General features: G+C 41.1%; 1 protein-coding gene across 3 annotated transcripts in view; it reads right to left on the reverse strand.

Moving 5' to 3' along the window:
- Positions 1-15511: 15511 nt before the first annotated feature.
- Positions 15512-25882, reverse strand: part of LOC140738423 (E3 ubiquitin-protein ligase DTX1-like) — a 283212-nt gene continuing 272841 nt past the window's right edge. For all 3 annotated transcript variants that reach the window (XM_073065694.1, XM_073065693.1, XM_073065692.1), the window contains exons 7-9: positions 24457-24618; positions 22676-22765; positions 15512-20944 (exon numbers count right to left, since the gene is read on the reverse strand). In XM_073065694.1, coding sequence (XP_072921795.1) covers positions 20720-20944; positions 22676-22765; positions 24457-24618 — 477 coding nt within the window. In that variant the 3' untranslated portion in view covers positions 15512-20719. The remainder of the gene's footprint in view (positions 20945-22675; positions 22766-24456; positions 24619-25882) is intronic.

Here is a 25882-nt window from a genome sequence, read left to right on the forward strand (position 1 = left end):
AATGGCTATGAGATTTTTTTTTTAGAGCAGCTTGTGGTTGAACCCACTGGGGGATCGGCTAGACTGGATGTAATGAACTGGAATTGATTAGAGAGTTTAAGGTAAAAGAACCTTTAAGGGAAAGGAGAAGCTAAAGTCAAATGTATCAGTATTACAGTGGAGGAAAGGGAATTACGGAGCCATGAGAAAGTAGTTGGCCAAAATTGATTGGAAAAGAACACTGGCAGGGATGGTGGCTGGAAGCAATGGGATATATACATCCCAAAGAGGAAGAAGTATTCTAAAGGCAAGATGACACAACAGTGGCTAACAAGAGAAGTCAAAGCCAACATAAAAGCCAAAGAGAGGGCATATAATAGAGAAAAATTAGTGGGGAGTTAGAGGATTGGGAAGCTTTGAAAACCCAACAGAAGGCAATTAAAAAGTCATTAGAAGGTAAAGATGGAATATGAATGTGAGCTAGCTGTGACGGACATGGACTGGTGGGGGGGTGGGGAGAGAGAGAGAGAGGGGGGGGGGGAGAAAGAAAAAAAAAAACAGTGCTGCTGCCTGCCTCTGGGTTGCTATGATGAGAGAGGTGGAATTATGTGATAGACAGTTCGATGTTTACCTAACCTCACAGCGTGTTTGGACTTATACAAGGATACTTTCTCATACAGTCAGAGTCGTGGCTGGGATCGAACATGGAAGGGCACCAGTGACAGAAGAGTCACTGGATAGAACTTCCGAGTGCCCACAAGAGTGGGTTGAGGATCAATCAGGAGAATCGATCAGTAGCTATCACGGTGCGTGGAGGCTACCAGTGTGTTTACCCTTGTCTGGGTGGTAGTTTTCCCTTGAAGACAGTACCCTTTTGTGATAAGCTACGTTTGGTTAATTCGAGAATGGATTCAGAGTCCGATGATGGAAGGCCAATGGCATCTGTTTATTTGTTCTTCTCCTATTGTGGATTTCACCTTGGCTTACAAATACCTCTCGCCCTCCCACCAACTCCATGCTTTGAACTGAACTTTCTTACATTACCATCGTAAGACTCTAAATCTTGCCACTCGAGCTTGAACGAGTTTGGGAATTATATTTACACACATATATATGCAATACACTGCTAATTTTTGATTTACTTGGTTTAAGTTACTATATTAAGTAGTTACTAATAAATAGTGGCTTTTAACATCAAAACTAGACTCCAGGTGTATTCTGTTGCTGCCAGTTCTTTCAAACCATTGTGTGTATGTAACACTAGCCAATAATATTAAAGAGGATACCAGAAGTTTCTTCAGATACATGAAGTGCTGAAGAGAGGTGAGAATGGGTATCAGGCCATTGAAAAAGTATGCTGGAGAGGTAGTAATGGGCAACAAGGAAATGGCTGATGAACTGAATAAGTATTTTGCATCAGTCTTCACCTTGGAAGGCACTAGCAGGAAGTTCCAGAATGCCAGGGGTCAGTGGTGTAATAGTTGCCATTACTAGGGAGAATGTTCTTGGGAAACTGAAAGATTTGAAGGTAGATAAATCACAAGGGCCAGATGGTTTACACATCACTGTTCTGAAAGTGGTGGCTGAAGAGATTGTGGAGCCATTAGTAATGATGTTTCAAGAATCACTAGATTCTAAAATGGTTCCGGCAGACAGGAAGATTGCAAATGTCACTCCATTCTTCAAGAAGAGAGAGAAGTAGAAGAAAAGAAATTATGGGTTGGTTCGTCTGACCTCAGTGGCTGGGAAGATGTTGGAACTGATCGTTAAGGGGGTGGGTGGTTTTGGGGGTACCTGGAGGCATATGATAAAATAGACCATAGACAGCATGGATTCCTCAAGTGAAAATCTTGCCTGACATATCTATTGGAATTCTTTGAAGAAATAACAAGCAAGATAGACAGAGGAAAGATTCTAGCATGGATAATGCAGTGGCTGATTGACAAAAGGCAAAGAGTGGGAATAATGGGAGCCTTTTCTGAATGGCCCTTGGTGACTAGTGGTGTTCCACAGGGGTCTGTGTTGGGACCACTTTTCTTTACGTTATATGTCAATGACCTGGATGATGGAATTGATGGCTTTGTTGCAAAGTTTGCAAACAATACAAAGATAGGTGGAGGGGCAGGTAGTTTTGAGGAAGTAGAGAGGCTGCAGAATGACTTAGACACATTAGGAGAATGGGCAAGGTAGTGGCAGATGGAATGCAGTGTTGGGAAGTGTAAGGTCATGTACTTTGGTAGAAGAAATGAAAGGATAGATTATTTTCTAAATGGAGAGAAAATTCAAAAATGTAAGGTGCAAAGGGACTTGGGAGTCCTTGTGCAGGATTCCCTAAATGTTAATTTGTAGGTTCAGTCTATAGTTAAGAAGGCAAATGCAATTTATTTCCTCATGCAAATGCATTTGTTTCAAGGGGACTTGAATATAAAGGCAATGATGTAATGTTGAGGCTTTATAAAACACTGCTAAGGCCTCACTTGGAGTAATGTGAACAATTTTCGGCCCCTTATCTTAGAAAGGATGTGCTGAAACTGGAGAGGGTTCAAAGGAGGTTCACGATAATGATTCCAGGATTGAATGGCTTGTCATATGAAGAGCATTTGATGGCTCTGAGCCTGTATTCACTGGAATTCATTAGAATGAGGGGGGGCCTCATTGAAACTTATCAAATGGTGAAAGGCTTTGACAGAGTGGTTGTGGAGAGGAAGTTTCCTACGGTGGGAGAGTCTAAGATCCGAGGACACAGCCTCAGAATAGAGGGTGTGTCCTTTTTGAATGGTGAGGAACTTCCCATCTATTGAATGATATACCAAAGCCCAAGAAGAGCAGGGTGTGATGCCTCAATGACTATTGCCCAGTGGCACTCCTCATATCGACTGTGATGAAGTGCTTTGACAGATTATTCATTGCTAGAATCAACTTCTGCCTAAGCAAAGAACTGGACACACTGTAATTTGCCTATCACCACAAAAGGTCAATGAATGCAGTATCACTGGCTCTCTACGCGGTCTTGGATCACCTGGATAATAGTAATACTTATGTCAGGCTGCTTTTTATTGACTACAGCTCAGTGTTCAACACAATCATACCCTCAGTTCTAATCAAAAAGCTCCAAAACCTGAGACGACAGTGGATCAGAAATAACATCTCCTCCTCACTGACAATCAACACTAGTGCACCTCAAGAATGCATGCTTAGCCAGCCTCTCTGCCTCTGCACTGTGTGGCTAGGCACAGATGAAACACCATCTATCAATTTGCTGATGACATAACTATTGTTGGCAGAACTTCAGTTGGTGATGAAGAGGTGTACAGGGGCAAGATAGATCAGCTGGTTGAGTGGTGTTGCAGCAACAACCTTGCACTCAGTGTCAGTAAGACCAAGGACTTGAATGTGGACCTCAGGAAGATTAAGCTGAGGGAACACACCGGTCCTCATCAAGAGGTCAGAAGTGGAAAGGGTGAGCAGCTCCAAGTTCCTGGGGATTCAACATCTCTGAGGATCTATCCTGGGCCCAACATAACGATGCAGTTACAAAGAAAGCAAGGCAGCTGCTATATTTCATGAGGAGTTTGAGGAGATTGGTATGTCACAACAGACAGTCGCAAGTTGCTAGAGATGTACCCTGGAGAGTATTCTAACTGGCTGCATTGCTGTCTGGTATTGAGGAACTAATGCACTGGATCGGAAGAGGTTGCAGAAAGTTGTAAACTCAGCCAGCTCCATCATGGGAGCTAGCCTCCCCAGTATCCAGGAAACCTTCAAAAGGCAAACAAGAGAAAATCTGCAGGTGCTGGAAATCCAGGCAACACACACAAAATACTGGAGGAACTCGGCAGGCCAGGCAGCATCTATGGAAAAGAGTAAACAGTCAACGTTTCAGAACGACACCCTTCAGCAGGAATGGAGGAAAAGAGGATGAGGAGTTAAAAGATGAAGGGGGAGGGAGAAATACAGGGTGATAGGTGAAATCAGGAGGGATAGGTGTGAAGTATAGAGCTGGGAAGCTTATTGGTGAAAGAGATACAGGGCTGGAGAGGGGGAATATAACAGGAGTGGACAGAAAACCATGGAGAAAAGAAAAGGGGGGGGTGGAGCATCAGAGAAAGATGATGGGCAGGTAAGAAGGTGAGAGAGGGAAAAGGGGATGGGGAGTGGTGAAGGAGAGGGGAGGGAGAAGGCTATTGTCAGAAATTCAAGAATTCTAGTCAAGAAGAAAAGAAGAGCTTACGAAAGTTTCAAAAAACTAGGTAATGATAGAGATCTAGAAGATTAGAAGGCTAGTGGGAAGGAGTTTAAGAATGAAATTAGGAGAGCCGGAAGAGGCCATGAGAAGGTCTTGGTGGAGAAGATTAAGGAAAACCCCAAGGCATTCTACAAGTATATGAAGAACAAGAGGATAAGACGTGAGAGAATAGGACTAATCAAGTGTGACAGTGGAAAAGTGTATATGGAACCGGAGGAGTTAGCAGAGGTACTTAATGAATACTTTGCTTCAGTATTCACTATGGAAAGGGACCTTGACTTACAGTGGATGGAAAAGCTTGAGCATGTAGATATTAAGAAAGAGGATGCGCAGGAGCTTTTGGAAAGCATCAAGTTGGGTAAGCCACCAGGAGCAGATGAGATGTACCCCAGGCTCCTGTGGGAGGTGAGGGAGGAGATTGCTGAGCCTCTGGCAATGACCTTTGGCTCATCAGTGGGGTTGGGTGAGGTTCCGGAGGATTGGAGGGTTGTAGATGTTTTCCCTTAGTCAAGAAAGGGAGTAGAGATAGCCCAGGAAATTATAGACCACTGAGTCTTACTTCAGTGATTGGTAAGTTAATGGAGAAGATCCTGAGAGGCAGGATTTATGAACATTTGGAGAGGCATAATATGATTAGGAATAGTCAGCATGGCTTTGTCAAAGGCAGGTCATACCTTACGAGCCTGATTAAATTTTTTAAGGATGTGACTAAATACATTGATGAAGGAAGAGCAGTAGATGTAGTGTATATGGATTTCAGCAAGGCATTTGATAAGGTACCTCATGCAAGGCTTATTGAGAAAGTAAGGAGGCATGGGATCCAAGGGGACTTTGCTTTGTGGATCCAGAACTGGCTTACCCACAGAAGGCAAAGAATGGTTGTAGAAGGGTCATATTCTGCATGGAGTTCGGTGACCAGTGGTGTGCCTCAGGGATCTGTTCTGGGACCCTTACTCTTCATGATTTTTATAAATGACCTGGATGAGGAAGTGGAGGGATGGGTTAATAAATTTGCTGATGACACAAAAGGTTGGAGGTTTTGTGGATAGTGTGGAGGGCTGTCAAAGGTTACAGTGGGACATTGATAGGATGCAAAACTGGGCTGAGAAGTTGCAGATAGAGTTCAACCTAGATAAGTGTGAGGTGGTTCATTTTGGTAGGTCAAATATGATGGCAGAATATAATATTAATGGTAAGACTCTTGGAAGTGTGGAGGATCAGAGGGATCTTGGGGTCCAAGTCTATAGGACACTCAAAGCTGCTGTGTATGTTGACTCTGTGGTTAAGAAGGCATACGGTGTACTGGCCTTCATCAGTCAAGGGATTGATTTTAAGAGCCAAGAGTTAATGTTGCAGCTATATAGGACCCTGGTCAGACCCCACTTGGAATACTGTGCTCAGTTCTGGTTGCCTCACTACAAGAAGGATGTGGAAACCATAGAAAAGGTGCAGAGAAGATTTACAAGGATGTTGCCTGGATTGGGGAGCATACCTTATGAGAATAGATTGAGTGAACCTGGCCTTTTCTCCTTGGAGTGATGGAGGGTGAGAGGTGACCTGACGGAGGTGTACAAGATGATGAGAGGCAATGATTGTGTGGATAGTCAGAGGCTTTTCCCCAGGGCTAAGATGGCTAGCACGAGAGGGCACAGTTTTAAGGTGCTTGGAAGCAGGTACAGAGGAGATGTCGGGTTAAGTTTTTTATGCAGAGAGTGGTGAGTGCGTGGAATGGACTGCTGGCAACGGTGGTGGAGGTGGATACGATAGGGCCTTTTAAGAGACTCCTGGGTAGTTATATGGAGCTTTGAAAAATAGAGGGCTATGGGTAACCCTAGGTAATTTCTCAGGTGAGGACATGTTTGGCACAGCTTTTTGGACCAAAGGGCCTGTATTGTGCTGTAAGTTTTCTATGTTTCTAAATCGATGTTCATGTCAACAGGTTGGAGGCTACCCTGAAGGAATATAAGGTGCTTCTCTAACCTGAGTGTGGCTTCATTGTGACAGTAGAGGAGGCTATGGACTGACATCGGAATGGGAATGGTAAGTGAAATTAATATGGGTGGCCACTTGTGTTCCCACTTTTTCTGGCAAATAGAGCACAGGTGCAGCAGACTCCAATCTATGTCAGGTATCACTAATATACAGGAGCACCAGACACAGTATATGACCCCAACAGACTCAGGTGAAATGTCGCCTCACCTGGAAGGACATTTTAGGCCCAGAATGGTATTAAGGAAGGAGGTGTAGGGGTAGGTGTAGCACTTGTTCCGCTTGCAAGGTTAAATATCAGGAGGCGGATTAGAAGGGGAGGGACAAATGGACAAGGGAGTTGCATAGGAAGTGATCCCTGCGGAAAAGCAGGAAGTGGGGGGGGGGAGGGAAAGATGTGCTTAGTGGCGGGATCCTGTTAGAAATGGTGCAAGTTGTGGAGAATGGTGAGGTGGTAGGTGAGACAAGAGGATCCCTATCCCTGGTAGGGAGGCGGGAGAATGGAGTTATTGCAGACGTGTGTGAAATGGAGGAGATGTGGTTGAGGGCAGCATTGATGGTGCAGGAAGGGAAGCCCCTTTCTTTCTTTCTCCTTCGTTCTGGAATCAAAAGCCTCATCCTGAAAGCAGATGTGGCAGAGACAGAGTAACTGAAAGAAGGGGATGGCTTTTTTCACGTAGGAGGGTGGGAAGAGGTATAGTCCTGGTAGCAGTGAGAGCCCATTGGTTTATAATGGACATCAGTAGATAACCTGTCTCCAGAGACAGAGACAGAGTGATCAAGAAAGGAGAGGAAGACGTTGGAAATGGAGAAGGTAAATTTGAGGGCAGTTGAAGGCAAAGTAGATGAAGTCGATGAGTTCCGCATGGTGCAGGAAGCAGCACCAATGCAGTCATCGATGTAGCGTAGGAAAAGTGGGGGACAGCCACTAGTATAGGCTTGGAACACAGGCTGTTCCACGTAATTGACAAAAAGGCAGGCATAGCTGCGACCCATGTGAGTGCCCATGGCTACACCTTTTGTTTGAAGGAAGTGGGAGGAGTCAAAGGAGAAATTATTAAGACCGAGGACAATTCTGGTAGGCGGAGGAGAGTGGTGGTGGAGGGGAAATGGTTGGGTTTCATGCCATCTTGGACAATGTCTCCCATCCACTCCATAATGTACCGGTTAGGCACAGGAGTACATTCAGCCAGAGACACATTCCACCGAGATGCAACACTGAGCGTCATAGGAAGTCATTCCTGCCTGTGGCCATCAAACTTTACAACTCCTCCCTCGGAGTGTCAGACACCCTGAGCCAATAGGCTGGTCCTGGACAAATTTCCACTTGGCATTATTTACTTATTATTATTTAATTATTTATGGTTTTATATTGCTATATTTCTACACTATTCTTGATTGGTGCGATTGTAACGAAACCCAATTTCCCTCGGGATCAATAAAGTATGTCTGTCTGGTGTCCAAAAAAAGAGCTTTGATGCCTTCCTGTATGTGCATAACCTTCAAAAGGCGATGCCTCAAAAAGGTAGCATTCATTATGAAAGACATGCCCTCTTGTCATTGCTACTGTCAAGGAGGAGGTACAGGAACCAGAAGACACCCACTCAATGTTTCAGAAACAGATTCTGCCCCTCCGCCGTCAGATTTCTGAATGGACAATGAACCCATGAACATTTCCGTATTTTCCGCTTCTGTTTGCACTATTATTTATCTTAAAAATTTACACTTTTATTGTAATTTATAGTTTTATTATTGCAATGTACTGCTGCTGCAAAACAACACATTTCACGACACATGCCTGCGATATTGAACCCGATTCTGAGAGGTGCCTGGAGCTTCCTGTGAGAATTCTCCACCTCTACTGTACCCCTGCTCTGCTCTCCATGGTGACAACTCTAATAAAACCTTTGAAGGATTTCAGGATAAAAATAATCTTGCGCTACAGTGGCGAACCCTTTGGTTACCATGGCAACCGAGATGAAAGCTAAGCTCGTTCCAGAAGAGAACATTCGGCAGAAGGGTTGGCAACTACGGTGAAAGGGGAAGGTAAATCAAAAATAAAAGTTATTAGTATATAAAAAATCATTTATTATTTCAGTGGGTGTAAAATCATGACGGTTATGTCTTCAAAACAAATACATAAACCTGAACAACATCCATTGGCAGAAGCTCCATGAAAGCCAGGTCTACATTTCGGCGCGACCCAGAAGCGCGTATTGGAGGTGAATTCATTCCTTCATTATAACGCGCAGGGCTTGCGTCTAATTTCGCAATTTGAACGGCGGAATGTCTGATCAAAAACAACAGACCGCCAAGACGTGCAGATTTCTTTTTGACTGAGCTTAACGGGGTCGGAGCACAAAAACACACGAACCTTTTCAAAGCCGTTTACGCCGTTATCGTCCCAGCCGATGCTCCACCCAGATCAACATCCAGGAAAATTATTCAGAGTAACGGAGGCAGTACAGGGAGTGATGATTCATTGTACTGCTGAAGAAACGTATTTTCTATTTATAACCCACCTTCATCCTTTCGATTTAGAAACACCAAACCTTACGCGCGCTATCTTCCAAACCAGCAAACATCCCTCAGTAGAAATGCACTTTCTCTGAAGGTAGTACATAAAAATTAGTCTCTCATTCCCCCCCCCCCCCCCCCCCCCCCCCCCCTCGCTGTTACAATTAAAGGACAGGGCTTGATAATGCGCTGTTTTCAGGATTTTCTAACACCTGCCGTGTGCTCCCGTTGAGTTTCTGTGATGACTTTAATAGGTGCCGACGTTAGAGCAGTTCCTCTCCAGCGAAGAGAATAAATAAAGAGATCCTTTTGGAGGAGAACGCTTCCATTAATCCGGCCCGGAATTACAGGTGGTCCAGGAGTCCGATAAATATGATCTCACTAGATCAATTGCTGAATTTAAGCGACGGCCGTCCCTAGCAACAGCTTCGTCCATTGTTTATTCTTCAGAGGAATTTTAAATAAACGTCGAAGTCTATGGTTATAGCAGCTCATAGATTGACAGATGATAGTGTGCAAGCTAATGCTTAAGTACATAAAAAAGTAATTAAATATCGTGCAACGCACGCAAAATGCTGGAGGATCTCAACAAGTCGGGCACCACCTATTAAACATTGTCTCAGGATTCATTTGACGTTTATAGGGTTTGGCCTGTCATTACAGATACTTTCTGCTTTAGATTCCACGCCTTAATCGCTCAGAACTTCGAGGCTTAGATCGTGATTGTTTTTTTGGGGGGTGGGGGCTTGTTTTCCTTGATACAATAAAAGCATTTGGTGCCATTATATTGCCCACCATGATCGAAGGTCAGTCTCCTCTCGGTGAGAGCTTGTATCTCTTCTGTGCACGCATTCAGGAGTAAGAGGCCGAAAGGGAACGCCGGGTCATTTTTTTGTAGCTGTCTTTTGTGTCATTTGAATTTCATTGAATACCTACTGGCTCCCCATGCCCAGCGAGTTCTCATCGCCCCTCATTGTCTGACGCGGTGGGTGTGAAGAAAAATGCAGAGTGGACCTCACCCATCTACAAAATTTAGTCGGAAAATTGGGAGGAAGCGGACCCAGTGCGCTGCTGGTTGTACCCAATTAATATACAAATCTTTATTAACACCGGAGGAACTCAGCGGGCCAGGCAACATCTATAGAAAGAGTAAATGAAGAGTCTCGGCCTGAAACGGAGACTGTTTATTCTTCCATGGATACTGCCTGACCTGCTGAGCTCCTCCAGCATTTTGTGTGTGATGCGTTTTTCCGTTCCGGCAGATTTTTCTCGTGTCTGCAAATCTTTATGATTGCTGTAGGTAAAACAAAACAAAGATCCTCGCAAATCAGCTTTCACCGATGAAGTCCTGCTGAAGGGTCTCGGCCGGAAAGGTCGACTTTCATAGATGCTGCCTGGCCTGCTGAGTTCCTCCGGCATTTTGTGTGTGTTGCTATGGCATGTCTTCACAATTATGGAACGTGAATGAGGAAAATAAGAAAGAAACCGAGAGATAACCATACAAATAATAACTAGACTATAGTGAGATTTTCTCCAACATGACATTGGTCTCATCAATAATGTTCGGTGGATTGTGGGTGTCACTGGTAAATTTAGTATGTGTTGCCCCATCTCCAATTGCCATTGAGAAGATGATGGTGATAGTCCTGCTTGAACCACTGCAGTTCTGGTGAAGGTTTCCCCACTCCCAAGACACGGGGGGTGGGAAGAGAGAGTAAAGGAGCTGAGTAAGTTGTGCAGTTTTCTAATATGGTACATGAGTTAGGCCATAGTTTAGTACATACGGTCTGGTTACTACAGTTACAGGCAGGATACCATTGCTGGGGAGGGTGCAGAGGAAATAATGAATTGCCCAAGTTGTGACATATAGTATTATGTTTGTGTTGTTTACCTTGCTGGGGGTGGGGGCTGAGAAGAAGAAACCCATTTATGGACTTTTTCTCCATAGCTGAGGTGCCTAGACTGAGAGAATTGGTTTGGAGGGGGTGGAAGAGGACCTAAAGAAGGTTCTCTCCTTCCTCCACCCTGTTTGGTTGGAATCTGCCTCACACTCTGAGAGGTGGTAGAAGCAGGTACTTACAGCTCGGGCATTCTGGAGTGCAGAATTCAACTCTGATGAAATACATGGGTTTTCTCTGGGTCCTCCAGTTTTCTCCAAAGACTTGTCAAGTAGGGTAATTGGCCATTAGGTTAGGGTTAATCGGGACTCCTGGGGCAGCATAGCTCAAAGGGCCTTCCAGCCCTTCAAGCCAAGCTGCCCAGCCTAATCACAGGACAATTTCTGTCATCCTAGTCTTTCCAGCCTGATGCCATTAAATGATAAGCAGCTGTGGAACATTTAGATTTTTGGAATGAAGAGGCACATACTGTGATATCCTGAAGGTAATTATTGATGCAAATTAATCTCCAGCTTCTCCAGAAATGCACTATTGGACTCTTTCAGACGCCTTGAATGTACCTGTTTCAAAGATGTTACAAGATTTTTAATTAAGCATAATGATTTTTTAATAACCTCATTATAAACACCTGCTTGTTTGGAGCTGAGAAGCCCAGCCAATCCCAAGATAATAATTAACTATCAACCTATTTCTATCGAGCATCGTGTGCTTGTTGTGCTCATGAAAACTCTGACCAGCTTGTTAACCAGCAGAAGGGTGAGTAAAAACAACTATCTGTATTTGCATTATGCCATTTTGCATGGTAAATCATCTCAGGGTGATTCATATGTGTATTACAAAACAAAAATGAATAGCCAGCTACATAAGCTATCAGCTGGCCAGTGGCATAATGGTATCAGCACTGGACTTTGAGGCAAATGGTCCCAAGTTCAAATCCAGCAGCTCCTTGCATTCCATCCGTGCTGGGTTGAGCATTGAGCTAGCAATTTGGCCTCGTGGACAAACAGCCAAATGCTATGGATACGGCAAAAAGGCTGCCCAATATGCCACAAGGTGCAAATAAGAACAAAAACATAAGAAATGGGAAATATGAGTATCTTAAGAAGGAAAAGAGGTAGCAAGATGGAGAAGTATTAGATGCTTGCAAAAATTATGTGCATCAATCACCTGAAAGTTTACTTGTTATTTTCAGTAGCAATTTACTTTCACTTCATCTTTCTGTATTTTTAAATGTGTCTGTAGATATTTGGCATGGAATTCCAGGTGGCAATGACAGGAAAGCTGAGAATGCTTGCCTCTTTACTATGTAGAACTTCAGTGGAAGTCTGGAAGTGTTCATTGGAGGCTGCATTGTTGCTTATTTTGTAGACATTAAATGATGTATCTTTGACTTAACATGATGCTCATAATCAAATCAGGTTATTTTGCTTTTAAAAATGTTGGAGAAGTCCTCATGAATAAGCACATTGAGTTTTAGTGGATTACTAAATTATTATTGCTATTTAACAACTTCTTTGACCCTATAAAAGTTTTAAATGTGAATTGAGGATGCCATCATTTTAGTGAGTTTCATCTCAGATGTTTCTTTCTGCTGTAACTAAATATGCCTGCCCTAATTCAAACTGCGTCCAAAATTGGGTAGCTTTTGTGATCAGTGGTGTACCACAGGGCTTAGTGCTAGGATCTTTGCTGTTTGTTCAATAAGTCAATGACCTAGATGTGAATGTGAAAATTGGTGATATTGATTTTGAAGAGCAGAAGGTCCCAATCTTTTTTTATGCCAAGGACCCCAACCATTAACTGAAGGGTCTGTGGACTCCAGGTTGGGAACCCCTGGAGAACTCTCGGGCTACAGGGTGACAGCAGTTAGTTGATAAGTTGTGTAGGGCACGGTAGATCCTGATAAGCGTGATTTTTGTTTTTGGGGGAGTGGGTCAAATATGACTAGGGCATTTATTGTGAATCTATCATCAAAGATCCTCACCACCCTGGCCATGCTCTTTTCTTGCTTCTGACTTCAGGTAGAGATACAAGTACCTCGAGACTTGCACAACCAGGTTCAGGAGCAGTTACTACCCCTCAACCATCAGGCTCCTGAACAAAAGAGGGATAATAATGTTCTTCTATTCAGATGTTCCCACAACCAATGATTTCACTTTAAGGATTCTTTATCTTGTTATTCCATGCATTAGTTATGTATTGCTATTTATTTATAGTTGCATTCCAACAGTTTGTTGTCTTCTATGCTTTTGCTCTCTCATTGATCCTGTTTAGTTACTAGTCTTTAGATTTGTTGAGTATGCCTGTAGGAAATAAGAACCTGAGGGTTGTATGTGGTGACATTTATATACTCTGGTCATAAATTTTACATTGAACTTTGAATGGAGTATTGAAGGAGCAAAAGGCATTAGCAAGTCCATGCCAAAGGATCACTGAAGGTAGTAGCACGGGAAGAAGGCATTCAGAATGCATGACTTCATTCGTCAGGCTACAGATTGTAAGAGCAAGGAATTATTTTACCTTGGAACAGAAATGGTGTGTGTGGGTTGGTGGGGGGAGACAGATACATAAGATTTGATAGACATAAGTAGGAAGAAAGCTGCCTCAATGGCAATATGCCAAGAACCAGAGGGCAGTAGTTGGAGGCAGGTACACTTCCAGCACTTAAGAAGCATCTGCATGAGATAAGGCATTGTAGGCTGCCTACAAAGTGCTGGTATGAGTATACATAGGTACTAGATGGTGGGCTGAAGGGACTGTTTCTGTGTTGTATGCTTTTACTATTTCAGATGATAGAATGTTACTCAAAATGTTATTCCTATAATTAAATGTTTTTTTGTCCATAAATTTGCTTCAATTGTATTGGCTGCTCCATCATCTTTATGTTTGTCCCCCATCACTACAGAACCTTGTTAATGTTAGATGAAAGATCAAGGAGAACTAACCCTATTGAAACTCTGCCAATGCCCCTCTTTGAAGTCAGTGGTGAGTCCCTATCCCATTCTGTTCCAAAGTCTTTCAGGTGGACTCCAACAGGCCTGCAGTTGATTGTGAATGTTTAAATGTGTCCATCGCTGGAGAAATGTATAACTCCCTTTTTAAAATTATTTATTTTTTTAGGTGGACAGATGTTGCCCCACTTATGCATGCTCAATGGCTTAATGATATTATGTCCTGTTTAGACCTTGAAAAAAGTCACTACTCACTTCTTAATTCGGACATAAAGTTTCATAAGGTGTGGGGACCTTTTCCTGAATATTTTCAGAACTCTTCCTTAGACTTTTTTTCAGTCCCTTACTTTCAGCTTTTTTTTCTTGGTAGTAGGCATCATTATCTTTTGCTCTTATTTTCATGTACAGTTTTGGGGGTTTGAATGTTCTGATTTGTATTTCCTACATTATGCTGTGGTTGGTCTGGAGTTTTTCTTGCGGGGGGTGGGAACTTTATATGACTTTAATTTGGGTGCTTTTTTAATCATTATTTTGAACCATATTATCATTGTGTGGTTATCTTGCACTGTATTAATCTCTTATTTTGGTCTTGGTTTTTTTTTGTTGTAATGTTGTAGAAATGCATAAAAAATTCAATTTAATAAAAAAAGAAATATAACTCTGGTGGTAGTTCCTGTTGAAGAACAATGCACATTAATTTGTATCTCATTTACTTTATCAATCCTTTTGAATGCACTCTTTCTATTAGTCCATCTCTATATGTGTCTGAATTAAAACAATGCACTTTTGATTTCAAATTATCTGGTAGTGTTGAGCAATGTTTTGCTACATCTTATAACAAACAACAGTTAACTCAGTGGATCAATCATATTTGTCTTTATTTTACTTGCAGCAAGGGAAGATTAGCACCATACAAGAGCCGGTGATAGCTTTTAAAAAAAACATACAGCATAGTCACACCTTTATACACAAGTATGGCTACCGCACCTCAATTCAAGGACAGGGTGCGTTCTTTTCATCTGCTTAATCAGTGTACTTGGCATTCTTCCAGTAACTCATCTGCTGGCCTGCAGTTTGTCAAGGACTCGGGTTCCATTGGTATAATGTTGCATGAACACTATTAGCAAAGGACTCTGGTACAACACAGGTTCCATTTTGTTACAGACAAAAGTGCCATTTTGTTACTACAAGTACATTTCCACAGTAGTAATTTGATACTTTTTCCGTAGTCGGAAGATGTGCAGATGAACAGGTCCTCCTCAGGTTATGTTTGAGAGACTACTACGATGGATGTGAGTGGCTTTGCTGGTTGCTGCAGGGTTGCAAGCACCTTCTGCAGGATGGGAATGAGGACCTGGCCTTCTCTCCCCATTGAGTCACACAACTGGGCTGGGTTGAGCAGAGTTAAGGATTGGGGACCAGGGTCATTCATTCACTTGCTCAGTAAGCCAGCTGGTAGCTGCTCTTCACACGTCTAATGTTTCTGTGATTGTCCTAACCCTGGGGATTGTCTGTAATGAACAGTCTCCAACCTGGTTATCATTCAGTTTTACATCTGGATACAAATGGCATCATTAAAAAGTCATACTTGCACCTCTGCATTTTGGTTTCAGTATCTGCCTAAATCAAATTCCAACCCCTTTGAATCAAAAAGTAGCCAGTCATCTTGAAGTGAAAGCTGTAGAAATCTTATACAACTAGGTCAGGCAAGTCCTGTAAAACAATTGGCTTTGTACATTACTTCATGGCATCAATATTTTGGCCTTGGGAAATAGAAAATGAATTAAGTTGTTCGACCACTGTTGTGGAATGATTCATCATCCAGGAAATCCTAGCGAACCACTGAGATTAATTATAGAATATAAATTTATACAGTAGTGAAATGTAGGTTGAAGCTTCTGTAAATAAAAGCACTGGCAAAAGTAAAAAGCTATCCTCCAAATAAAGTTTATTCATTATTTAGTACTAACAGTTACAGGCAAATCCAATTGTTTATACATATTACATGAGTTTGTTACATAAATTCAGGATATGCTGGTGAGTAAATAACAACACAAGACCTAGTTATGGATGACTGTTCTTGTGATTACTCTCGCATTCTGCAGTATCAGAATCCACATTGACACTCTCCAGAGAACCAAACCGCATGAAATATAACACATCACATTTCCCCCAAGGCAATCTCTCCTTAAAACTGGAAAAGGACACAAGTATTTACAGACCTCATCCCTTTTCAACATGACACAGCTGATATGTTCTGTGGTTCTATGTTAACCAGATTTGGGGTCATAGACCCCTACTGTTAATTGGCCGAGTTTAATGTTAAAAGAGATTTTAAATCCAGTAAAATTATTAAATCATCTCATAAAACAATTCTCGGTGTCCCCATTACTCTGTTTTGAGGTATTAGGTGCAAACTTGTTGATTTATACCACTTAATTAATATGGTTTTATTTATGGCAATTCATACTGAATATTACATTTGGAACCCAGGACAAATGGTCAGGCCCAATCGAGTCATTGCTACTTTGGGATATACACAATTCCATAATGGCTTCTTCTAAAGTGTGATAGTTAATTTAATTGTTCACAAAATGGCTAGAAATTGTAATTTTCCAGCAAAAAATTAAGAGTATGTTAAAACTTGTGACATTGTTCTATCTAGATCTGTTACAGGGACTGTTGTAGAATTTGTGATTCAGTGAATCTGCAGCACACAATTCTGTATGTTTGGGCTGAATGGAGGTGCTTGCTTAGTGCATTTCATTTTTTTTTATAGCACATTGCAATACTCACATTCAGTAGCTTTGTTGTGCTGCTAATGGGGGAAAAACTGGCCATGCCACACAACTAGCTCTGACAACAACTGGTCTCAAAGCAGGAAGTCTCGTCTGCATTTTGCGAAGTGAAGTTCCCTCCTTAGGAGGTTGTGCCAAACTGATTTGAAAGAAATATCTGCTTTGTTATGGGAACACCCTGGAACTCCCATTGCCATTTACAGTAGTAACACGGAGTAAACGCGCGTAAGCAGCCTTACCTAACAATATTGGTGCTTTACTGCAATGGCATCACATCAGGTTGCCTGTTTTTCTTGTTTCCTAGCAAGAAAACAGCAGTGGTGGGAGCTGTACAGCAGGTCTAACATCTGAAGTGATTCTTCAGAGTATAAGTCCCATCTAACAATCTGGAGTTATTACCAACGTGTACTCCAATAGCAAAACTAAGTTTGTATCAATGCACACTTGTCCTTCACTTTAATAAAAGCTACATGAAGCTACTTTGAAACGCACAACTTTTCAATACCATTTTCTGTTGTGGCTTCCTCTAACTTCCAAACTTTTAGAACACTCCTAAAATATGAGGTTAAAATGATTCTGTTATTGAGAAGGTTATCAAAACCATTCTTGACCATCATAGATACTCTCTGAGACCACGTGTTGTAGGGAGCAATTGCAATCTTATCTTGGCCAGAGGAAAAATGCAAATGTCAGGTAGAACTCTAGTTTTATACCCTGCCTGATTTCATTCACTTAAGTAATTAACAGCATGTAAAATCATTGTTGCGCCCCATCCTTTGAGATGACATGGGTTAATACCACCTCTGTGGGTGTCATTAATCACATTGTCCGTATTTTGAATTGTATTTCAGTATCTCTATTAGCTGCATCCTAACAATGATTTGAAAGATATTTATCCTTGTTACTTATCGCACCCTTCTGCCTATTTTCAAAGCAGTGTTATCTTTGGCAAATTGTGTCTGAAATATGTCTTGGGCAAAAGTCTCAGTCAGTGGACCTGTGGGTTTCTGAGGACATTATGTAATTAGGTAGGCTGTGTAATTAGGAAAGCCAAGCTATGGGGCATTTATTCATAAAATGAGCTTAAATAAGCTTTTTTTCCCCCCACTCCTTAATTGCCATTTTAGAACAGCAGACTATACAAACTGCTCTCCTAGGTGAGGGAATTTAATAATTCAAGTGCAATATTGAAGTGGGCTGTAATTTGAGCTTTGAATTCTATCTTAGCATATCCTGATGAGAACAAATAAATTTGTATATTACAAAGTATGAATCAAACTATCATCAAAGCTTGTCTTTAATACCCCAACATGTTAATAATCTTGTGTATGTCATACTACTTTCTTAAATACATTTCATTTTTTAAATTTTTATTTGCAAAATGGTCAACATTGCAGGATCTCTTTTTTCCTCCCCTGTACATTAGGTGTAGGAAGATGGGCTGTAAAATCTATCACTGCTGTTGGTAACTGCAGCTAAGTTATCGTTAATACAAAATGAAATCCAATTAATTGCTTAATACCAATTTTTAATTTGAATCCATTGCTGACTGTAGTGGACCTGTATATTATCAAGAATGGTGATTATTTTGGATTTTTCTCCTATGCATTACCATGGCTAATTTCACTAATCTGACCCTTAAAAAGAACACGTTCCTTTTTTTTTAAAACTAAATTCTCACCTGCACCTTACAGATATGGAAAGCAGGTTTTAAATCTGTAGCTAGTTCATCAGCTCTGTAGAAGTGATACTGCCATTTTGGTAATAAGCCCTTTGATGGTTAGAATCAAGTTTAGTTTGTTTTGCAAATACAGTTGTAAAATTAATATTCTGTCACCTGCATTAAAACTTCAGACATAAGTTCCTAAAATAGCTATGATTATATTCAGCTTTCCAAATGAGAGTTAATGAAATTACTGTACCTTGCATTTTCCAATAGCATGAGGATCTGCACAATTATACAAATTGTACTTGCCTTGCCCATTATAAGATACCGTTCCCTACACTGTTTGAAACACATCACATCAATACACTATTTACACATGCTTTGTTAATGTTTATTTCTATATAAAAATGGATTTGTTTCAGAATCTTCTACACTATTTTGCCAGTAGCTGTATGGGTGCTGCTGACTCCTATACTGCCAGATCAACAACGTTGGCAAATTTAGAGTAGGCTCTGCAGCTAATGCATTTAAAATTTAAGATACATTCTGTAATATCAAATATGGTACATTTGCTGCTCTTCTGGTGCTTTTCTACAGCAGTTCTTAGGTTCACTCATGGATTTTGACTGCAAGAGCCAACAGAACAAATGATCAGGATAGCATTCTCTATTAGACAAACTGCTGATATGAGGCAGCTTGGTTTCCATCTTTTTTTGCCTATTCCTGCATTGCCCCATGTTTACCTATACTTGTGTTGTATCAGTTTTCCCCAATGATAAAATACATGAACAGCCCTTTATATTTCTTTTTAAAAATTCTTAAAATTTAGCTTTGCATGTTTTGTTGAGATAGGTTTCACATCTGAATCAAGCTTTCCCCAGTTTTGGGTGAATGTTTATTTTAAAACAAAATAACAATTTCAATTTGCTGCTTTTCCCAGTTTGTCCTATAAATCAGGAAAGATTGCCGTCATACCCCATGTCTTTCAAACACTTAGACTGCTGAGTACATCTTTGCATCACACCTTTTCACAGCTGCAACAAAACTTAAGGGAACTGTCACTATCTTCCTCCTCCTCCTTTTCCCTCAATATTTATTTCCTCTTTGGATTTTTTTGGCAATAAATCTTGTAAGTTGAACATCATACAACTCAGCAACCAGAACATAATTTGCAGAAACAGCATTTGTTGAACATTACTTTTGCCAGTAATGACTATGAACATAATGGATTTGAGAGCAATTGTCAGGATAATGTTGAATATTTCTACAGCTACCAACACTTTGCAAACTGTTCATAGCTTTGCAACATTCCATCCTGTGTAGTTTCCCATTGACAGAACAGTCCAAAGCAAATGTCAGTAGACATTCATTTACTGAGCCAGTGACTGTTTTTGGCAGGATTATAATCCAGTTTCTGTCTCTGGGCTGGAAGTATAATTGCTGTGTCTTTGAAATCCTCTTCTTTACTTAATAAGGTCCTGCATCCCAGGATTTCCCTTAGTGAAGTAATCCTCTCACTTCATCTGACAGCTAAGTATACTGAGTTTCATTTAGAATGTGGGAGTCATTTTATGAAATTAAAAACAGAAACATCCACTTTGCGGGGGGGGGAAAAATCAAAAGAAATTTAACTACTTCTTGGCTTCAGATGCATTCACTACCAAACTCATAAATCGATTAGAGAGAGTCTTGAACACAGACATAAATGGTTCGGTTAAGACACTGACATATTTCGCTATGAAGTATAGCAACATCTATAGATAGAAAAGTTAACTTTAAATAAAGAGCCTCGTCTGAGGATGCATGTATTCATTGTCACTGACATGCAGCATGGGTCACCAGGACACTAATACTCAGCTGGACTAATGGAGTAACGAGACAGACCTTTAACACAGAACAAGCCCTTAGTTATTTCTGAATAAACACTTTAATAAGCAGTGTTTTTAAATTTAAACTACCTTCGTCAAAACTTTTTAAAATGCTCCATGGTGTTGCTGTCCTTGTGATAAAGAAAGTTAATATGGGCACTTTTTTTTAAAAGCCAAACAGTTTTCACATGCAAAGCTCCTTTCCTCTTCGTTCTGTCTACTGTACACCATTTACAGTGACACATCCAAGCAAAAAGACTAACATCCCTGAGAGATGTGGACACTTTATTCATGAAGATGCTGCTGCATGTTTTACGGGTTGTGACCTCTAGAAAGCATCTGATGCCAGCGCTCCTACAACTAACCAGGCGTGCTTAGTATTTTTGCCTCTATGTGCACCATTAGCTGCAACACAGCAGGAGGTGCACTGTATACAACTCAACCAAATGGGAAACATCTTCGCTCTTATTTTAAGGAATGACCAGTGCAAGCAACTGTCAACTCGACAGCCCTTTCTCTCTCTCTCTCTCATTTTTTTTTCTTCATTTACCTGCCTCTAATTATTTATATTGAGTGGGTCTTTCCATGAGGAATAACAGTTGCAGACTGGCACAGTATGTCACTGTAACTTGCCACCAATAAACTGAATCAGGCCAATGCAGTCTGCTTTTAACTAGCCCGAACTGGAGTTAACAAAGTAGTGGCCAAGGCAGTAAAGCAAAGCATATTTGAACCCTAGTAATGTACTTTACAGGGTGTAGTCTTCATTGTCAACATCCTTATTCGCTGCTGCTTCTCATCTCCTCCTCAGTCCTTTATGCTGTCCTCCATGACCCCTTGGGCAGACAACTCTGCCAGCACGTTTTCCAAATAGTTGGGATCTGGGTAGCCATGTCCGGTTAAATTTGATCCAAACTCTGTTTTGTGATGAATTTCGTTCCACACTACTGTATCTGTCTCGCCAGTGGTATTGGACGTTCCAATGGTGAATATCAGCCTGCGATCCCAAGCCACAATCAAGAGCTTCAAAATCTAGAAATGGACAATTAAATATTCAACAGTGAAAAGATATTTGGATTGGGACTTTTCAAATTCTTCACAAAAAAAAAATTTCAGTCATGAGAAAGACTGGAACAGAGATTCCTAAGTTCTTTTTATAGAACCACTAGATTTATCAGCTACTTACGTACTCTGATCAACACATATCATACATTTAACCCTTTAAATGACAATTATTATTCTTCCCTGATCCACTACCATGTCTAATCTACTGGCATCACTCATGGTTATGTGCCTGATACTTTTTTCCTTCCTACTGATATGTTTATTCATTTGCCCTGAACTACACAGTGTTTCTTCCCCAATCCATAGTCCCATCTTTCTGCCTTGGTAAATATCCATGGTCTTGTATGCATGACTTTTCTTACTTGACCCCAGGCTATCTGAATACATCTCCCAGGTTGAAAACCTCTGGCCTGATCCAGTTTCACTAGGTTCCTTCCACTGCAGTCTCTTGTGCACCGTGTCTGAAGTGTGAATGGAAACTTGCGAGACTGGGTCCTGAGCCTCTACTGAATGGACGAGCTGTGGGAGTCTTATGCAAACGAGTTTTCATTAGTTACATTAAATATTGCCCTCTTTTCCCCCCCTCCACGTCACTGCCACCTGCCCTCACTTGATGTTTAGTTGTTCTTTAAATTTTGCAAAGATGGATGACAAAATACCAAGCTACAGTCAGAAGATGACAAGAGGTTTACAAACTCAATTCAGTCCTTGTATAACTTACTGAGCTCGATTATACCAAGCTATGACAAGAGAAATCTCATCAACCAGGGTTTCTGATCCAAGTCATAAATGTGTAGCAGAGCATATTCTGGACTTTGGGTGCACAACAAAATATTTAACTTCAGCCACCAATCTTCAGATCTGTATATGGACTGTAGATTAAATTTAAAATGCACTTTTGGACAATGGGTTCCTAAGCTATGAACCAAAATTAATTGGAAGACCAGACAATACTAATTTAAATTAATTTGGGTGTCTGCAGTGTGGGTGCGACTGAGGTGTGAAAATTACATGTAATCCAAAGGGATGCAGTGTAGATGCTTTATAAATACAGAATTGTCCTTTGATCTTTAGCACAAAGTGTCATGTAATGTTGGGATGATCAGGCCTCTTCCTCCAAAAGGGTCTTAATATGATGCCAGCTGTGTCTCATTTTGTCAACTAAAGAGACTACTTCATATTTACTAGCTATGCCTCTCGTTGACTTAGTTCACATGACAACAGTGTGAATGATTTATATACCACCTGCTATCAGTGCACTGATTTCTGGAAGCAATCTTTTCTCTTTAAAATTCTTTGACCAGGAAGTTTCAAGAGCGAGTATAGTTTGCCCTATCCACATTGCCTTGATTAACACAACCTTATCTAATATACAGTCCTAACGTTCCTAAACTCTACTCCAAAGAGAACTGGCTGTTGGGAGCCTTGGTGTGTACTTGAAAAGCTGTGGGTTCAGTGCTTAAAGGTGGGATTTGGCCAATTAGTTAATTTTTAGAATGGCAGAGATGTGGACCTAATGCCTTTCTGCATTGTGTCCTGTGATACCAAAACTCTCGGAATCCACAGGCAAGCAAGAACTTAGTTCAATCATCTTAATAAATATATAAAGTACTGGTTGTTTCTAAAGCTTTAAAATTTATTGGGACAATTAGAGTTTTTGGTAATGTTGGCACAAAGATGACAAGACGTTCCACTTACCTTGCGGCCTTTCTCGTTATCAGGCAGGTAGCAATGACGTGGAAAGCCTCTGGCGGTGAATTTCTTTCCTTGATTGGGGTGCTCAACACCCTTTGAATAATGAAAAAGAATGATAAAGAAAACTGGACTGACAAGTGAAACATGATTTCATGCAAATAACAGAGCAACCGAGGTAATTTTACATGCCCACATTGCCCGCAATGTCTTATCCACTAAAATACAGGAGTGTGCCGCCACAAAATCACTTTAATTGTGGTTTTCCTGTCTCTCTTGTCTGTGGATTTCTTTGTGCTTACCTAGCTTTTGTTGGTCAGTTTCTTCTTCATGTCTACGCATCATTTACTGATTTTTTTTTTTCCCCTCCTTCTTTTCAAGCCTAAGCCTAGCACCCAATTTCTGAGTAACCTCATGCCCAAATTCATTTTCTGGGCCACCTGCTTCAGGAATTGAGCCTGCCTTTGATATAAGTGCCATAATTCTCACTTCTAAAACCTTCCTTTATTGACAAATCTTTGCTTTTCTCTGCCATTTCCTTGACCTTGCCTCAATACCATCACTACTTACACTTAGGGTGGAGATAAAGCACTCCTTCCCTCTGGTAGCCCGCAGATCACCCTTGGACAAGGTGTAGCACCTGCTTAGCCCTCCGATCAGGTTTGCATGAAGCCATGGGAACAGGTGGTGGATGACCGTATGAGCAGCTAGTGCATATCACAAGTCCTGGTTATGTGACCCACTGACGCCAGCCAGACAATCTCTGAAGAGTATTGATAAAGACCAGTGTCACCTGTCTTGCAAAGACACTGCCCACAAGAAGGCAATAAAAACCACTTCCGTAGGAAAATTTGCCAAGAACAATTATGTTCATGGACAGTGATCGCCCATGTCATACGACACGACACATAATGATGCTGGCTAGCTCTTAATGTGGCTCAACACAAAATGTCAAGTTTTTCATGTCAAGTCACTTTTTATTGTCATTTCGACCATAACTGCTGGTACAGTACACAGTAAAAGCGAGACAATGTTTTTCAGGACCATGGTGCTACATGAAACAGTACAAAAACTAGACTGAACTACGTAAACCAACACAAAAACTACACTAGACTACAAACCTACCCAGGACTGCATAAAGTACACAGAACAGTGCAGGCAGTACAATAAATAATAAACAAGACAACAGGCACAGCAGAGGGCAGTAGGTTGGTAGTCCGATGGCTTGGGGGAAAACCTGTTAGATAAATAAACAGCTGAATGTCGGCATCTGGGATTCCGTCTGTATCTGTACTCCCGCCGAGTATTTCATTGCCACAGATGTAGTCCAATTTAATGTCCATTGGAGAGCCGGCTGGCTAGGGCTTGCTTTTCAGCAACATTTCATCCAATTTGTGGTATTTATGAGAATGAAATTACATAATTGAGGAAAAATTTTGTAAAAGCATGAAGTCTTTTGAACAGATCTAGCTTTACAATCAGCTTCTGTAAAGCTTTTTAATTGAGGTTGTAACTGGCTTACTTTCTACATTATCACCTACGCTCACTGGATTCCATTATCCTCAGTGGTTCTGAATATGCAGAAGAAGAACCAGAGGTTGATACTCTGCATGGCCTTTTGTATATTCTCTTCCATTTCTGTACTAAATGTGGGGAATGGTATGTACAGCCATTTGTACCATGGCAATATATAGCCTACTTTCTCAATACTACATCTGTAAATATTTTTCAAAAATTATACCAAAACGAGGAAGCCTATGATATTGAGCATAGTTAAAAGCATTCACCTGTAGTCCTGCTGGGATGTCATAGACAATGCGAATTGTTTTGACTTCAGGATATCCAGGCAGTGAATGTGGGATTACGTGATATTCCATCTTCCCGGGTGGCTGTGTTCCAGTTTTCTCACCGTAGATAGCCTTGCAAGTGGGACACTGCAGGCTGCCATCCTGAACGAGGAAAATTACAAAAATATCAATTTTTTTTTTCACTTGCTAAGTCACTAAATATTCTTCTAAGTAACTTATTTAACATTCTATATTTTACTTCAAGTACCAAATGCTTACAAAGGTCTCCGATTGTAAAATAAGTTCTCTTGGTACTATATTGCAGGCAGGCAAAAACTATTCAATTTTCATTTACCTTCTTAACCTCTCTCCTACTTGATCAATACCTCAAACTGTAGCTCTAGCAGCTATGATTCAAAGTGCCTTTTATTATCAAAGAATGTATACAGTCGGCTCTCCTTATCCGCGGGTTCCGCATGCGCGGATTCAACCGACTGCAGATCAGGAAAACCCGGAAGTTCTCTCTCTAGCACTCACTGTTTGAGCATATACAGACTTTTTTCTTAACATTATTCCCTAAACAATATAGTATAACAACTATTTACATAGCATTTACATTGTTTTAGGTATTATAAGTAATCTAAAAATGACTTTAAAGTACAGGCAGTGCCCGGGTTATGAATGAGTTCCGTTCCTGTGTCCGTCTAAGTTGGATTTGAAATCGGAACAGGTACATCTGGTGTTATTTAGCGTCAATTAGACAAACGTTTGTCTTAGTGTATAGTATATATTTTACCTTTCTCTGCATATAAAACACTTAAGAAACATACTTATTTCAATAATTAAACCACTGCGTTGCTTAGTAATACTTGTAGCTTTCATCGGGGCAGGGCCTTTCACATGCTCCATTAAAATTGTTCGGATCGTTGACTGACTGTAGCCTAACGCTTTTCCAATGGCTGTTAGCGTCTCACCTCTTTCTGATCGCTTTATTACTTCCACCTTATTTTCAAGCGTGATCGTGATTATTTTCGTAAACAGAAACATTGCCGATTCAGAGCTATGCCAGGTCCTAATGCCCACCACACTGAGACAGGTTAAATAAACTCCGGGGTTCCGCTGGGTCCTAAAGACCACTGTATTCAGACAGGTTAAATAAGGGACTTGAGCATCCGCATCCTGCGGATAAGGAGGGCCGACTGTAAATTATACAACCTTGAGATTTGTTTGCAGTCGCAAAGCAAGAAACTCGAAAGAACCCAATTTAAAAAAAAAAGACCAACCCTGAGTGTGCACAGAGAAAGGGGGGGGGGGGGGGAAAGCAAAACAAATCATGCAGATCATAGAAACAAGTTCTGAACCAAATTGAGTCCTTAGACCCAAATCTCTCGGAGTAGGCCCAAAGCCTTGGTATTCAGTTCTTCAC

The sequence above is a fragment of the Hemitrygon akajei genome, chromosome 14, assembly GCF_048418815.1.
Source record: "Hemitrygon akajei chromosome 14, sHemAka1.3, whole genome shotgun sequence".
Taxonomy (NCBI): Eukaryota; Metazoa; Chordata; class Chondrichthyes; order Myliobatiformes; family Dasyatidae; genus Hemitrygon; species Hemitrygon akajei.